Here is a 16,536-nt window from a genome sequence, read left to right on the forward strand (position 1 = left end):
GTCCACAGAATAACAACCAGGGATTACAGTGGATCAGACATTGGAAATAAACATCATTGCTGCAAGACAAGCTAGCATTATCATGAGATGTATCAGCAGAAAGCTGTAAGCAACCAGGTTTTACTTAGTAAGACCCACAGTAACGTATCCAGTTTTGGATGGCCATTATCCTTCAGTCACAACAATCAGAGAAAACTGATCAACAAGAAAAAGCTTAAAACCAAAAGAATAATCCTGCACTGGGACTGTGTGTGCAGGGAAGCCAGGGAATCTCCATCACTGAAAAGTTAAGAACAGCCTTTCCCAGCTGATCTGTCCCAAAACATACCCTGTGCTTCAGAGATCTAATTCTGTAAGGCAGCAGAAAGGAAAACAAATATGGAAGTGATAAATAAAATAATTTTTAAAGCATCCAGCTGATTGCTAATGTGGCTAGGTCATCCTGACATAAGAATGTTATTTTCTTGCTGTTGTTTCAGATGCAGTTCAGTCACTTGCTTTTTGATGTGTTTGAAATTTTCCACAGGGGAAAATCTTTGATTCAACTCCCTCCACCCTCACAGGATTCAATACAAGTGTTATTTCTTCTCTTGATTTTCCTCTTCTGTGATTTTTCCAAATTGCAAGAAAATATCCTGGACCAATTGAACAGACACTAATTACTGTTTACAATCTGCTCCCCATCTATTTCACACTTCTCTTTTTTCCTTAAATATGGTTTGGATAAAGGGCTATTTAAAAACAAGCCTATATGCTCGAACAGAATAGGGCAAGCAAATAATTAAATTTCAAGTTACTGTGCATACTTATTGCATCCTTCCTGCTCCATATGAGGAAACCTATTTTAGCTACGAGAAATGAGTGAGGGGAAAAAAAAAAAAAAAAAAAAAAAAAAGAAGCTGCTTATTGCTTATTCCTCATTTACTACTGTCTGCATGTATGAATGTTTCTAGGCATGTATGCAATTCAGAATTATCTGAAAGGAAATGATCCAAGATTGATTTTGTTTTATCCTACATATAGGAGTGACACATAAGTATTCTTACTGATTTTCATTTTATCAAGTGTCCACCCAGAAAAGATGCAATTACTGGCTACACAGCAGTATAACAGAAAGGACTTAGGGACTAAAGCATGCCACAAACCGACAGTCACCACACACTGCTAATAAAGGCAGCAAACTTCTCTCCAGAACACATTAACAATACTACGCAGAAACTTTACGAAAAGCATTTTGCTCTAATTGACTTTGTATGGGAGTACCATAAGCTGCTGTGGGTAGTACATCTCTGTAAGCACTGACAGTCAAAAAGAGGAGGACAGCAGTAACAGACACCAAACAGAACAGCTAAAAGAAACCAGAACAGACTAAAATAAAAGCCATGAGTAAGAGACCCTCCAAATGGTGATACGACATTAATCCAGAAAGGAGGAAACTATCTTCCTCTTGTTCACTCTGTCACACAGAGGATCCCAAACAGCGACAAATGAATCACATGAGCAAAAGATAAATTCATTCCAAAACATTTCAAAAGAACAACTGCTGACAAAACCATTTCTGCTGCATCTCCACAGAGATCGGCTTTGATATCTCAGTCAACTCTTTCAGGATTAAGTTCAGAACTCCTGAGGGACAGAAATGAAGCCGAGACTCTTCTGTCCTGGGCAAGCACTCACTTCTGGTGGGAGACACCACAGTGGCACCCTCCAGGAACTGAAAAAATCTTTGGAAAAAAAATTCCCTTACAAAGTATTCACATTCTACCCATAATTCCAAATAGTTTCAAGTGAACTAAAATGGCATTAGTCAAGAATTCCTTATGGAAAAGAAAAAAAAAAAAATAATCTACACTACTCTTTCAGTCCAAAAATAATTTCCAGTAGCTCAAAAACTTAGAAGGTAATCTAATCAGGCATCCAAATATTAGGAATCTAACTTAAGCAGCCACCTAGATTCCCTTGGTGGCAAACAAAAAGCTGTGCTGTGAAAGCGAAATGCAGGCTGCTGTGTGATGGGGTCTAGAGCGCACCCTCAGTAAGTTTGCAGATGACAAGTTGGGTGGGAGTGTTGATCTGCTCGAGGGTAGGAAGGCTCTGCAGAGGGATCTGGACAGGCTGGATCAATGGGCTGAGGTCAGTTGTATGAGGTTTAACAAGGCCAAGTGCCGGGTCCTGCACTTGGGTCACAACAACCCCCAGCAGTGCTACAGGCTTAGGGAGGAGTGGCTGGAAAGGTGCTCAGAGCAGAAAAGGACCTGGGGGTGCTGGTTGACAGCCGGCTGAACATGAGCCAGCAGTGTGCCCAGGTGGCCAAGAAGGCCAACAGCATCCTGGCTTGTATCAGAAATAGTGTGGCCAGCAGGAGTAGGGAGGTGATTGTGCCCCTGTACCTGGCACTGGTGAGGCCGCACCTCAAATACCGTGTGCAGTTTTGGGCCCCTCACTGCAAGAAGGACATCGAGGTGCTGGAGCGTGTCCAGAGAAGGGCAACGAAGCTGGTGAAGGGTCTGGAGAACAGGTCTTGTGAGGAGCGGGTGAGGGAACTGGGGTTGTTTAGTCTGGAGAAAAGGTGTTTGAGGGGAGACCTCATCGTGCTCCACAACTACCCCAAAAGAGGTTGTAGTGTGGTGGGTGTTGGTCTTTTCTCCCAAGGAACAATCAAAAAGGGGAAATGGCCTCAAGTTGCATTGGGGAAGGTTTAGATTGGACATTAGGAAAAGTTTCTTCACTGAAAGGTTGTGAAGCATTGGAACAGGCTGCCCAGGGAAGTGGTTGAGTCACCATCCCTGGAATATTTAAAAGATGTGTAGATGTGGTGCTTAGGGGCATGGTTTAGTGGTGGAAGTGGCAGTGTTAGGTTTGCGGTTGGACTCGACGATCTTAGGGGTCTTTTCCAACCTAAATGATTCTATGATTCTATGATCATTGTTAGTCTTGAATACTCTTGAATAGGCAGCACAAACTACCTGCTGGAATTTATATGGAACCTGGAAGAAGCCTGAACTACTTGCCTGTATCAGATTCAGCTTTTAAATGACGCATTTGCTATGATGAATCTTATATACATAATATTTAGACTAAAACTGCCCTTACTAAGCATCACATTTTTTCCAATTTCAAATTAAAAATCTATTTATGTTGGGTACCAACACAAGGATTCACTGCATCCATACCCAATTCATAGGTGACTTTCCAGAAGACTGACAACACTACTAGATGCCATTCTCACTTCTTTAAAGACTTCTTCCAAAAATATTGCAGAAGCACAGAAGTGATTCTTTGAAGTTTTAAAATCCTCCAGTACCCTTTGCCTCATGTAACTTGTGGAGCTGAAAAACCTGTAGCACCAGTGCCTATCATTTCTATAATTCAGTTAACTTGCTTAACACTAAATTTATTTCTATATGAAGGTGTTTTACATGATTTGTTTCAGAATTCCACTAGCTACCCATTTTCAGACCATCACATTGGAACTACCTTATTGTCTAGAGGCCAGTGATCACTAGTATTTTTATTTTTATTCTAATGTGTGAGACCACTCCCTAGAAGCTAGCTCTCATCACTCTAATTAAATAGACCCTCTTTCCAGTCCAATAACTATCTCTTTCTCCTACCCAAATTCATCATTCACAACAAGTTCCACCTCACAGGCACCTCATCACTCTATCATTCAAGCATTGATCAAACACGATTACACCTAACCTGCTAGCTCCTTGAAGCCACTGTGACCCTCTGAAAGTTGGTCATGAGGCGAAAGGGATTTTTCACATTTTCACCTGCTGACCACCTTTCTTCCAACTCCCTTAACCTCTGCTTAGGTGGATAATTCAAGACTACTTTCAGAGGACTACACTCAAAATTATTTTTTTACTCCAGTTTTTCAGATACGTTAACAGGAACATGAAAAGCTCTGATGCGCTCTAATTAGGCATCACATACACCACATATAGGGAAAGCAGTCCCTAAGACGAACTGCAATCTGCTTACTTAAAGAGACATAAGGCTCAAACACTACTCCTGTTCTAAAGGGAAAGTGCTAGTTCCCTGGCTATCTAAACTTGCATGAAATCTTAGCAACAAGAAAAACTAAATTCTGCGCTCTCACTTTTCCTTACTAGGTCAACTTTCCTCTCTATAGGGCAAATTTCTGGCAAGCATAATAACCACCCAGCTTTTGAGTGAAACGGAACTTCACTGAAACATATTATCCAAACACATACATACAAACCGTGCATCTGTGTGAGACATCTGCACGTAACTGACGAGACCCACAAACAGCCATAGTATTGGAAACATTTGTTAGCACAGACCAAATTACATAAAGATGTATATTACTTTTTGAGATGAAAACAAACAGAGGCAATAACCCAATCCAAGATTCCAATTTTTTAAATGTATTCAATTCTTCCAGTTCTTTTGGATTTGCATTCTACCACCTACCCAAATATCATCTATAAAAGCGAACACATAAACAAAAAAAACTTCAATCTCCCCAAAGCACTGCTACAGGAAAAGACCTGCCAATCTTACTTCTGTTGGATTCTCACAGTTCTGAGCAAGGACTGATCCTATTCTACTTTCTCATAGTATCAAGCTTTGAAGTAGTCAGCAGATTCTTGATCCTTACCCTCGCTAAGGACTTTTGACATGGCAGTAAGTGCACATTAGAGCCTCCCTTCAGACACAGATCAGAATGCTATTAAAGACAAATCTCTACTGAAGCCAATGATGATTCAGAGGCACTTCTAGATAAGGAAGCCCTCACGCTGTAAGTGTTTGGAGGATGGCTGAGAGAGTATTCAAGAAAAGTATTATATATACTTCACTTCCCCTGTTTATATAGTCTCAAAATCTTCATTTTCAGTCACAGTAGGCTAGATGGGTCTTTTTTCGGAGTTACCCAAAAAAACTCTGCTATGGCATTCTTCTGAGTAGCCTTTCCTGTCAATCAGTATTTCTGCTATTCTTGTTTCTCAGCCTTTACTTCTGTCCACTTTCTCCATTTTTACCTTATTCTCTGTTTTTTCCCTCTCATTTCTTTACCTCCTGTCATCCAGTCCCCACCTATCACCCCCTTTATATTTTTGTCATGTGGATAATACTGATCTTTACCTGCTGCAACTTTATGTCACACTCCAGGCAGAGCAATAGGACACATGTATTCTCACTCCAAGATCATTGTTTCAAATCCATCTGCAGACTCAGACAAACGTACAGCTATTTCATTCAGATAGCATTTTCTTCAAAAGAAATAATAATGTACTTCCCTTTAAAAAAAAAATTTAAAAAACACATTTGCATACATTATTTAGGCTACAAAAATACAGTACGCAAGGAAGCAGGCTATCAGTCATGCAGTTTACATCTTTGCCTTAGAGACAGGAAACATCTCCAGACAGCGGGACTATGGAACAGCAGACATTCATTACTTCAATAAAGATACTCTACAGGTTAGAGTATGCAACCTCTGCAAAATGGTGACAATCAAAAACCTGGCAGGGGGTGATGGGGAAGGAGACAAGAAATGAAACCAGAATATGCCTTCCAGTGTGCAAGACCAGAGGGAAGTGACAAAGGAAGAAAAAAAAAAAAAACTGTACAAGACTTATTTCCCTTCCCTTTTCTGAAAGGAACTCTCCATATAAAAATTTCAGGGAGTCTGCTCATTTGGAGGATGACGGATTATAGAGCAACAGATTTCTAAGCATTCAGCTGATGCAAAACATACTAACACCAGGAGGATCAAGAGCAGCAAAGCAATGCCAGAAAACTAGAATCACCTATTTCAGCTGTTGACATAAGGAGCAAACACAGTATTCTAAGTCATAGCTATGGTGGAAAAGAAACTTCCACCTACTGCCTTGATTCCTTAATTAAACATTTTCAGACAAAATTCTTTGTAGGTGTCAAAAATCCATGTGATAAAAAATTAGGAGTTATCTCCTTACAAAGTCAAAGAGCTTAATTTCTTTCACTTACTAGTATAGGCATTGAGCTGTGTTTCTATTACATTACTCTACACTCAGGCTTAAATGGCTTTCCTGGCAAAAAAAAAAAAGTTTTTATATTTGATGACAGATTTATTCTAAAAGCAAATTTCTTCTCTTCTGTGTTTCTCCAGAGAGATTTCAGTAACGGTCTGGATAGCAACCAACATCTGTATAGTACTACTACTGAGTATTAGTATACTAAATTCTCCCTACTATAATATTAAGGGATATTTAAACCTTGACCTTTATAAAAATGCTTACAAAGGAACTACCAATTTGTATCAAAACAACTACTTACAGGCATAGACTGCCATCTAGTGATTTTGATAATCTGCAGGGAAAAAAACAGACAACTGAATAAAAAAACAAACGTCTCTCTTCCAGGAGAGGAGGAAAAGTAAACATTCATCCCTTCATATTTTATGTCAACATATAAAACCAACCTCATATTATATCACTTGTATCTCCTCTTATTACGTTGATGGTAAATGCAAGAGGGGAGTGGGGAAAGAAGAGTCAGTAAGCGTATGTAATCTTCCTTTTACAGGTAAGATCCATAAGGTCGCTTGTTTATCGATTCCTCCTTATTTTACATGGACTCTAGCCTTTGCATAAAACAAGCACCGCATCCAGAATTTATTTAATCTCCAAGAAAATGCTAACAGACAGCCACACCCCTCTTGAAATTTTTGATTCCTTCAATTCCTGCGCTTTCAGTCTTTCCTGGTTCTCCTCAGCACTGCAACTACATCTTCAGTATGTCCTCTAGTTAATCTTTGCCATTCCCTCTTCAGCCACTGCCTGTTTTCCACAGGATTTAACTATTAGTGAAGACACTAACAGAGAAGAAGCAGTTACCTGTATTATCCTATCTGCCGCACAATATTGAATTATCATGATGTGAATTGACTCCTAAATTCACTTTATCTTCAGGCTTCTCTTTCTGTCCAAACTTGTACTCCAGATATTGCCTTAATTTACTTATGGGCACCACAGCAGCATCATAAAGAACTCGTATTTATTTCTCCTGTCATACCTTCTCCAGCCCCCCCTCTCTCAATCACTATCAACATCTTCAGTTCACTTCTCACCTAGACCTAAATCTCACAATCTGCAAGAAAAATAGATCTTGAGAAGATCTTTCTGTAACAAATCTGTAAGACAAACTTTTACTTTAAGTAGGAAAACAGCAAAAAGCTTTCAAATTTCTCCTTTGCTTCCAGCTAACACACTTTTCCTCTGGTAAATACAATCTTTGAAATGCTCTGAATGAATGTAAAGAGAGTTTCCTACCTTGTTAATTTGATCAGACCAGCACTTTATGTATGCACCCATTTTATTTTACAGTCACATGAATCAAGAGCACTACTTAGCTTTTCCTTATCGAATCTATCCTCTTATTCACCACAAAGAGGTCAGTGCCCTTTTTGATCAAATGGCAATACTAGCTTTCATTAGCCCTTGTTCAACGTTCATATAAGTACTTCCACAATTTCTCATGTTGCCTCTCGTGCTTTAAAGGAGTTCTTTTCAAATATGCTCAAAGTCACATCATATCTTCCTTAAAAATCTCATTTAAAAATCTTTGTTGTTATACACATAATATAAATCTGATTCTAGCTAGGCTGCTGATGTGCTGTGACTGTTGCTTATCATACTGACTGACAGTGTAAGCAGTTCTTTGCACTCCCTCAACAGTACCCATCTCAACAGTAACCCCCGCACTCTGGGGCAGGTGCTATGACAGAGTCTTTGAACAGCACTGGCACTTTTCAGTACACCACCAATAAAATGCTACTACAAGAATTAAATAAAGTCTTTCCTTCATTCTAATATTATATGACTTTCTTACATCAAAGAAAACCAACAAATGACCTTCAAAGCAACACCCTAGCAATATATAGTTAGTTCCTTTTGTCTTTTAAACTGTAGACGTTCACTAAAAAACAAAAAGGTTGGTTATGGAGCCATCTGCTCCTGTTGCTTACTCCCCAGTAACAGTCTTCTGTTGCCCATGTCAGCGACTGACCCGTCTCAGAGGCTTCATTTTCACATGAGGTCTAGTAAACAGAGCTAACATACACAGTTACATAATACAGATCATTCCTAATAGAAGTCCTATCCAAACTATTTGAACAGTAACGTATAAACCAGAGAGTGAGAAGACATCCACGTAACAACTGGAGAAACAAGACAACAAAATACAGTTATTTTGGTTCACTCCAAAAAAGTGGATTTTGGTGATCTCCAAGATGGCAGTAACTCACCTCCTCCAGATGAGGAAAATGAAATAGATTTAATCACTGGCTGTAAGCAGTCTCAGTCATCTTTGTGCCTTGAAGAAAGTAAGCTGCCGAAACTTAACATTTTACAACCTCCTCTTTAGCTCAATAGCCCAGTGGGTGAGACAGCAACTGCCAAATTAAAAGCCATCAGGTCACTGTATCCACCACCAGTTGCCAAGACCTGTAACTCCTATGTACTGCCTAGCCTGCCACACATGAAACACAGATTCTTTTTGTAGCATTCCAGTAACAGTACTTCTCCCAGCAAAATGGGTACTTAATGAAACCACACCAAATGGATAACCAAGGAAGAAACTTAATTGGAAGAACAGTGAAGGACTTTGAAAAGTCCTCTAGATTTGACAACCAGGTATCATGAACTAGGTGGTCAAATTCTGTCCACTCAGAACTGTGAACACTGCACTTACGTGCTTGTGCAACAACATACAGCCTGAAAGAAAGTCTTTTCCTTCCCCTCACCTTTCTTAGAAGCCACTGATACTCAGCTGTATGAGACTGTCCACCAGTAACAGTGGAACTAAGACCCTTCCAAAATGAACACAATATACAGGTTAGTTTAAAATCACAGATCGCCCAAGACATTTTTTAAAGCTCCTGCAAGTTTTAAAGACATTCCCTATTTAAAATGTACTTTAAAAGTAAGTTTTCAACAAAAACTAAAAAGTTCCTGCAAGTAACTATTTTTCATCTTCCACTGAACTCGCCTCAACTGTCTGAGGTATGAGATGATTAAGTACCACCTGATTTTTCATACACTTTTGCAAACCTGTTCCTCCTATCTAGTGACAAAGGCTACTTCTAAGATTCTTTGAGACAAAGGTTGTACCATTTCTCTGAATGCCTTCACACAAGTCTCCCAAACAAGTAAAACAGTCACATTCTAGATGCACCAGCACAGATATAACACATCATTTCCATGTTGGCTTTTCAGGCCATGCTAGAATATACTATATTTAACAAAAAGTTTAAATCCATTTTAATGTAATTCCTTCACGATTCTTGACAGACTAGATGAAAAAGCATCACCATGTATTGTTGCTAAAAGGTTTTAATTTGGTAACAGTACTTAAATGGGGTCACAAAGATGAATATCTGGTCCAATTGCAGTTTAAAAAATGAAGTTATAATGATAAAGTTAGCTGAGGAAATAGAAGACTCCTGAAACTATGTCAGCAAGTTTTAAAAGCTTTGAAAGCTTACATAAATAGTAACACATTCAAAACTTTTTCTATTTCCAAGGACCGAAAGGAAAACTGAAGTCCATTTACGAGGTTTCTCTCCCACGTTTTCTTCTCTTCTCCTACAAACCGCAGAAGGGTACGAAAAAACAGAGATGTTAATATGAAAATAATGTCAAATTTAAAAGTTACCATATTTGTCCCGTAAGCCAACTGTACACCTGAAGACTCCACCAAAGGCCACATCTTCACCAAATATTACTGAAAAAATAAGAACAGTAGAGGAGGCTAATATTACTACAATGCATTGTATTTTTAACAAACATGTTTCAAAGGGTTTTATATGAGACACTAACATAAGTAGCACCTAACATTTCATTTTACTTCGAGATTTATCTAAACCTAAGCATTTCTCCTGTACAGCCTAACAATAACAAATAAAGAACTAAGGTAAATGAGGAATCAGTACAGCAACACAACTATGTCTCAAAACAGAATTCATTAAATTATTCAGCTATGCTTTCATTAAACCATCTATTTATTTTTCTGCAATATTCTATAATATCACAATATCTGATCTAAATGAATAAAATAAAGTCCAAGAAACAACTACATTCAACCACTAAAGAGTCGTTGAAGCTATGTATTCTGCTTCAACTGGTAACAATTTGCACGCTTGGTCCAGAGATTTCAGTAAACGTAGTGTTTTGAAAAATGTCAAATTGAAGCTTTCTTCAAAATACCACACCAATATGAAATTTCAAACCTTCTCCAAACATACTTGCCAGATCCCTCAAGAGTGACTTCAGAGGAACTCCTCTACAGAAAAGATGCATATCTAATAACCAGGACAACTCTCAGTATCCAACAATATTATCCTTATAGTGTGGGTGATGCAGCCAATAAAGTTTTATCACTGAAAGTAATTGCCTTTAAGACTTAGCTTCACATCAACTAATCTGTTTGGGGGTTTTTTTTCTTTGAATTTACAAAATTATGATGTCTAATTTTTCTTAAAACATTTCTGTTATTTAATTCACAGAAATAAGTTTAGCCCATTTCAATTTCTTTAAGCATGTAAGTGCAGCAGTATCACCAATAGCAGCTTGTATGACTGCAATCAGTTCTGATAATTCTCAAATTCCTCGATACTCTCCATATTCAAAACAACACAGAATAACGAGTTAGCGTCCTTGCCTTTCAAATATTACTTTTATTTAAACAAAATATATTTCTGATTGGAAGCACTAAAAGGAATTAACAGACTTCTGATAATCATATTAATGACACCACTTAGAGAAAAATAACTTGTATTTAGTTATGACCCACTTAGAGAAAAATAATGATGTAAAACAAATGCAGTCATGGAGGATATGATTAAAGTATGTCCCCAAATCATCTCTCTAATTCATTTTTAATATTAATTTGTTTGCTTTTTTTATGTACTTAAAATCTTTGTAAGGCCTTTCCATTACCATATGGCTATGCACTTTCGAGCCAGCTGGCATTAAAAAATCCCATTTAACGTTGGTAACAGCAAACTTGCATGGATTTACTGATTCTGTTCAGTCACTGAAAATATTTTCCTGGATCGATTCTAATTCTCATCAACACAAATATGAGGATTTCCACTACTTAAACAACAGCTGCTTAATTCCCGTACAACTAAAACCACATGAAGGACATGCTTGCTATTGCAAGAAGTACTAATTAATTCAGTAAGTTGGGTAACACTGACAACTCACATGTCCGGATCATAGAACTTCAATATGGTCTTTCAAAGGGCTCTGCAAAAATCCAGGCCTTGCTCCTGAGGAGCAAGACTGGAACCTTAGAGCAACTAAAAGGCTGAAGATTATATATGACTTTGGGTTCCTGCTGGACTAACATTCTACTTACTTTTATAAGGCCAATCCTACAGACACAGTACTAAAATCTGTTCTTGGCACTAATTTACCCTCAGTTGTCTTTAATTTAATAAAGGTGACTATAATGCATCTATAGATTGAGAGGGAATGTACACAGGCAGAGTACTGGACAGACAACATGGAATTTGTCTTAACAGATGAGACTATCAGACTTCAGGTTGAGCAGCGGTTCAAGAAGTGACAAAAATAGTGACTAACACATTAAAAAGAAAAAACAAAACTGCACAAGATCATACAGCTTTTGCAGCTGTGTTCATGACATTAAATATCTCCTTCAGATATCTGGCCGCCATCATCATGCCTTTGTTATGACAATAGAAGCAACAGACCTCCTGTTACGTACAAGAATTAAAAGGGTAGTAAATAGTTTTGTGCAAAAGAGTTTAGGATAGCCCTTCTACATGAAGCTATGATGAACTATCATTTTCAAAGTTATAGGTTATCCAGACTGCAAAAGCCTAGAAAAATCTTACATTGCCTATGCACAATGATAAGCAGAAATCAGTAAAGCTGGAAAAGGATTTTGGAGGGCACGGAAGGAGAGAAGGGAGAATGGACAGAGCAAGGAATATAGTCTCTCAAAAATACCATTTTTGTGCATAGACTTGAAGGAATTATAATCTAAGACTTACATTTCAAAAAATCCTTTACTTACTGGTGAGACTCAAGCTGCCCTTAAGTACAGTTGACATCAGTAATACCAGAAACATGTAAGCAATGTATCTTTCTGTCCCAACTTTCAAGCGAAATAGACGCAGTTAATCCAGAAGATACAACTGCATCTTTGATCACATAATCCATTAAGAATCTGTTAATACAACACATTTTTAAGCTTTGTTTGAGATGAAAGTGTAGAAATAACTTATTACAAAACTTTAAAGGCCACGAGAAATGCATTTAATATTGTACACAAATAGGCAAAACAAAATACAATTTAAACACAGCAAAACACACTAACAAGTACAGCATACCTGCAGTCGGATCTTTGGCTAAAGCATTGTCCAAGGCACTTGTTATGGATTGGAAGAGATTCATCTTCTGAGTCTGCCCTGTGTGAAAGTGATTATTTAGCCATTTAATTTGGTTCAAAACACAAAGTACATTAGAAAACACTGGTGCAAAACAAGACTAAAAACTTATTTCACAGTCAGAAGCAAGATCCCTGCTAGGAGCACCCAAGATTCATTTGTCAAATAAACTTCAGTCATGGGAGGGATGGGATTGCACATGGTACCTCGCAATCCCAAGGACTATAATCCTACTACACTGCATTCAGCCTTTTTTCAAGATCCATGCTCTTAGCTAGAGCAAATGCAGCTTTGCAAGGCTTAGTCAAACACTAGGAACAATGACTAATACAAGTTTTTCAAAGGAAGAAACCATAGTAGAGCATTATTGTTTTGAGGACTTGGATCCTTTCAGCTAAGATTCACCGGATCTCATTAAGCTTACTTCATCATTCTTTAATCACTCTTTTTTTAAAGCTCCAGCCCTTCCTGTTTACAGGCACCTAATATTATCAGAATTTTTCTAGACCACCCGCCTGCTCTCTAGACTGCAGTTAGAAAGTGTCATAAGCATCAAATCCACACTCCAGATAAATAAAACTTGATGCTGAACAGCTACACTTAAAATGGGTAAAACAAATGCACCAGACTGCTCTGTTAAAATCTTCTGCAGCATGAATTTAAAGAAAACCTTTAAAACCAAGAAAGGTGACCCGAGTGCCCTTCTTCATTCCAGCACTGCAAGGAAAAACAAGCAGGCCTGAAAGCAAAGATGGAACAAAACCAGCAGCCCAGTCCCCACTACTGTGACAAACTCAGATTCTCTAAGCAAATAATATAATGCCTTGTCAGAAACTGAGTGAATAAGAAATTGCCTGGCGGACATTTGGGAGCTCTTTAACTCACAAAACCTCTATTTAAGTCATGACTAGGAGCCACAGTCTGTAAAAAAAAAGTGAAATAAAATAAAAGGTGATGGTTAGGTAAAGATCCCAGACAAATACAAGAATAGGTGTTAGAAATCAGAAGGAACTACATTCTGTTTCCAGTAGCTACAGTACATCTCAACAACAATTCACTTCCCTTCCTCCTATACTGTTAATTAACATCAGCATTTTTGTTAAAGACTCATGTCCTGCCACACCAGAGCTGAGTAGCTGCATTCCTACACATTCCTGTGCTTGGTAGCTTCACCTGTTACACTTTACACAGCCCTTTGAGAAGAGGAAACTGTAAAAAAAATTATTGTGGGAAATTTATTGGTCAAATTATATGAAAGCTACGAATAATCAACAATTACAAATTCAAGGAAAGAAAAGCTAGGGAACAGCAGTTGCTTCTCTCTTTCACAAGCCATCCACATTACCGTTTAGGTTATCTTTTCCAGAAGGTACAATCCTTCCAGTATTTGACATAAATAAATGCCTATTATTTAAGCAACTGTCAGAAACTCCTCACACTGACTGTTCTGACCTGCTGCTGTTGCTTATAATAAAGGCCTCTGTATCAGCCCTTGAGAGAAAGGAGAAACTAATTGCACCTTTCAGATTTGAACTGTGGAGTTGGACAAGCATTATCTTAACAACATCAGGATCGGTACTGGCAAATTTTATTTTACTTTCACTATTTTTCAAAGCATATTTTAAATCAAAGGGAAGTAGTTTTCTATCAATAAATGGCAACAAAAACTGCCATGACCCACTAGAGCTTCTTCACTGTGATCTCCAGCAGGGACCTGCAGCACACAGGCTCCACCCCACACCTCGGATGCCTGTACCTCCCAATGACTAACAGAAACGGCTGAGGGGTTTCTCGGACTTAATGACCAAGCTGGAACACCAAGGCATCCAACTAACTAACACCTTAGAAGACAGTGAGAATCATGTGAGAAATAGCTATTTTGCAGCTGGCAGGTTTCTTCCAGGAGAACTCAGCACCAGTCAGTTGCAGGGATGCATCTCAGAAACAAAGTCAAAACACGAACTTTCATCCCAAGCTGTTCATTTCCAACTGATCTGTGTTTACTCTCAATCGTGTGATCATGAGGACGACCTCAAGCCTTTCACTAGACAGCAGTCTTTATTAACCACAGGTTTATTACCACATTAATAACTTAAGCACACAACAAAGTAATAGGGATTGATGCAAGTCACTAAGTCACTGCTAGAAGCTTTAATGCTGAAGCAAGAGCGGCAGGGGAACGGCTCGCAGGTCTGAGCAGATGACGGGTAGGCCTAGCGCAACTATTGTGCTGGCTGCCGAAAAACACTTCACCAATACACACTCACACCCCCCCCACCCCCCCCCCCCCGGGCGGTAGCGGCGAGAAGCCGAAGAGGCCTGAAGCCCCCGCCAGCGGCCTTCGGCGGCCTTCCCACCCCCAGCCCAAGCCCTTCGCGGAAAACCCGCAGGTGGAACCACCGCGGACACAGCGGGGGAAACGCACCCAGGCGGAAGCCGCCGCCGCCCGGGGTCACGCCCCCAGCACTGAATCTGGCGGCGGCGGCTGCCCCGCCGGGAAAGCCTCCCTCCCGCCGGCACCGCCGCCACCTTGGCGGGTCAGGGTGGCCCGAGGGGGTGGAGGCAGGAAGCGACACCCTCCCTGCCCCCCCCCCCGGCCAGGCAGGAACATCCCCCGAGGGGGCGGCGGCGGGGCGGACCCAGCAGCAGAGCGAGGGTGAGCCCGGCCCGGCCCCGCTCTCACCGTACGCGCTGGGCGCCGGGTCTGGCTGGAAAGCGAAATGCGCCGCGGACCGGCGTGGCGCGGCCGGCAGCGGGGGCAGGCGGCTCCAGAGCCCGGCACGGCGGCGCCCCACCGCCACCGCCGCCCCGGAGGCGAGCGCCCCGCGCAGCGCCAGCCCCGCCGCTGCCATCGCCGCCGCTGTCAGGGGCCGCCGCGGCCGCCGCGCGTTCTAAAGAGGCGGGGTCCTGGGCGGGCTTCCTGACTGGCCGGCAGCGGGTGGAGGACGGGCCAATCAGAAGCCTCCCTGCGGTGGGTGGAGGGGAGGGAGGGGAGAGACAGGCTTTACGGCGCGTGCGCGGAAGTCGCGCGGGGCTGGGCGGAAGGGGAGAGCAGCACGGCCTGAGGGCGGGAGCGGGCGCTGCGCCTGCGTGGTAGCGGCCGGGGCTGCGGGCGGTGGGGCCTGCTGCCGGGAGGGCGGGCGGCGGTTCCCGCGGGGCGGCCGTGGCCGTGGCCGTGTGCCTGGGCCGGGTTAGTGGGCGCTTTCCCTCTCGGAGCTGCGGATAACGGTGTGCCAGGCGCATCCGGGAGTACGGAACTGGGCCTCGCCTCTCCCTCGGTACCCTCACAACCGTGGCTGAAACAAACGTCTTCACTTTCCCCCTTACACGTTTTTCTTTTCTTCCACTGGGATTTTCACGCTGCATTGAGAAATACTGAACAAATGTCTGAAATCCTCAAATTCTACCACAGCAGATGGACCAGAAGGATAGAAAGAATTGATAGAGACCTGCAGGTATTGCCTGCCTCAGAGAAAAAGACTAGAAACTAGAATGATGTATATATGGCATCACCTCTTTCAAATCACAGAGATCATTTGTAACCCATCTGAACAGGGTCTTAAACGCTGGAATATAAGATTTCATATCTCATGAAATATGTTTAACTATTATGATTAGAAACGTTTTTAAATTCGAGTTCCAAGCCGTTACTGAAGATCCCTGTTAATGACCGCAGGATCATTTCAGTAAAGACCATTGTTTCATGTGTCCAGCAGGTCAAGGGAGCTTCTCCTCCCCCTCTGCTCTGCGCTGGTGAGGCCGCATCTGGGGTACTGTGTGCAGTTCTGGGCTTCCCAGTTCAAGAGGGGCAGGGAACTACTGGAGAGAGTCCAACGGAGGGCTATTAAGATGATGAGGGGGCTGGAGCATCTGCCCTACGAGGAAAGGCTGTGAAACCTGGGGCTCTTTAACCTGGAGAAGAGAAGAATGAGAGGGGACCTTAGATATTACAAATATCTAAAGGGTGGATGTCAAGAGGATGGGGCTAGGCTCTTCTCAGTGGTGCCCAGTGACAGGACAAGGGGCAATGGGCACAAACTGGAGCACAGGAAGTTACACCTGAACATGAGGAAAAACTTCTTTACTCTGAGGGTGATAGAGCACTG

At 41.2% G+C, this 16,536-nt stretch overlaps 1 protein-coding gene across 2 annotated transcripts in view; it reads right to left on the reverse strand.

Moving 5' to 3' along the window:
- BCKDHB (branched chain keto acid dehydrogenase E1 subunit beta) overlaps positions 1–15,282 on the reverse strand; it is a 131,181-nt gene extending 115,899 nt beyond the window's left edge. The window contains exons 1-3 of one of the 2 annotated variants that reach the window (XM_086461439.1): positions 15,114–15,282; positions 12,374–12,451; positions 9,667–9,735 (exon numbers count right to left, since the gene is read on the reverse strand). In XM_086461439.1, the coding sequence (XP_086317565.1) occupies positions 9,667–9,735; positions 12,374–12,451; positions 15,114–15,282 (316 nt within the window). Of the gene's footprint in view, positions 1–9,666; positions 9,736–12,373; positions 12,452–15,113 lie in introns of those variants that run through there. The other variant, XM_086461440.1, reaches the window with a different exon arrangement.
- Positions 15,283–16,536: the final 1,254 nt, after the last annotated feature.

This window comes from Leptosomus discolor, chromosome 2 (assembly GCF_034619465.1).
Source record: "Leptosomus discolor isolate bLepDis1 chromosome 2, bLepDis1.hap2, whole genome shotgun sequence".
In the NCBI taxonomy this organism is placed as follows: Eukaryota; Metazoa; Chordata; class Aves; order Leptosomiformes; family Leptosomidae; genus Leptosomus; species Leptosomus discolor.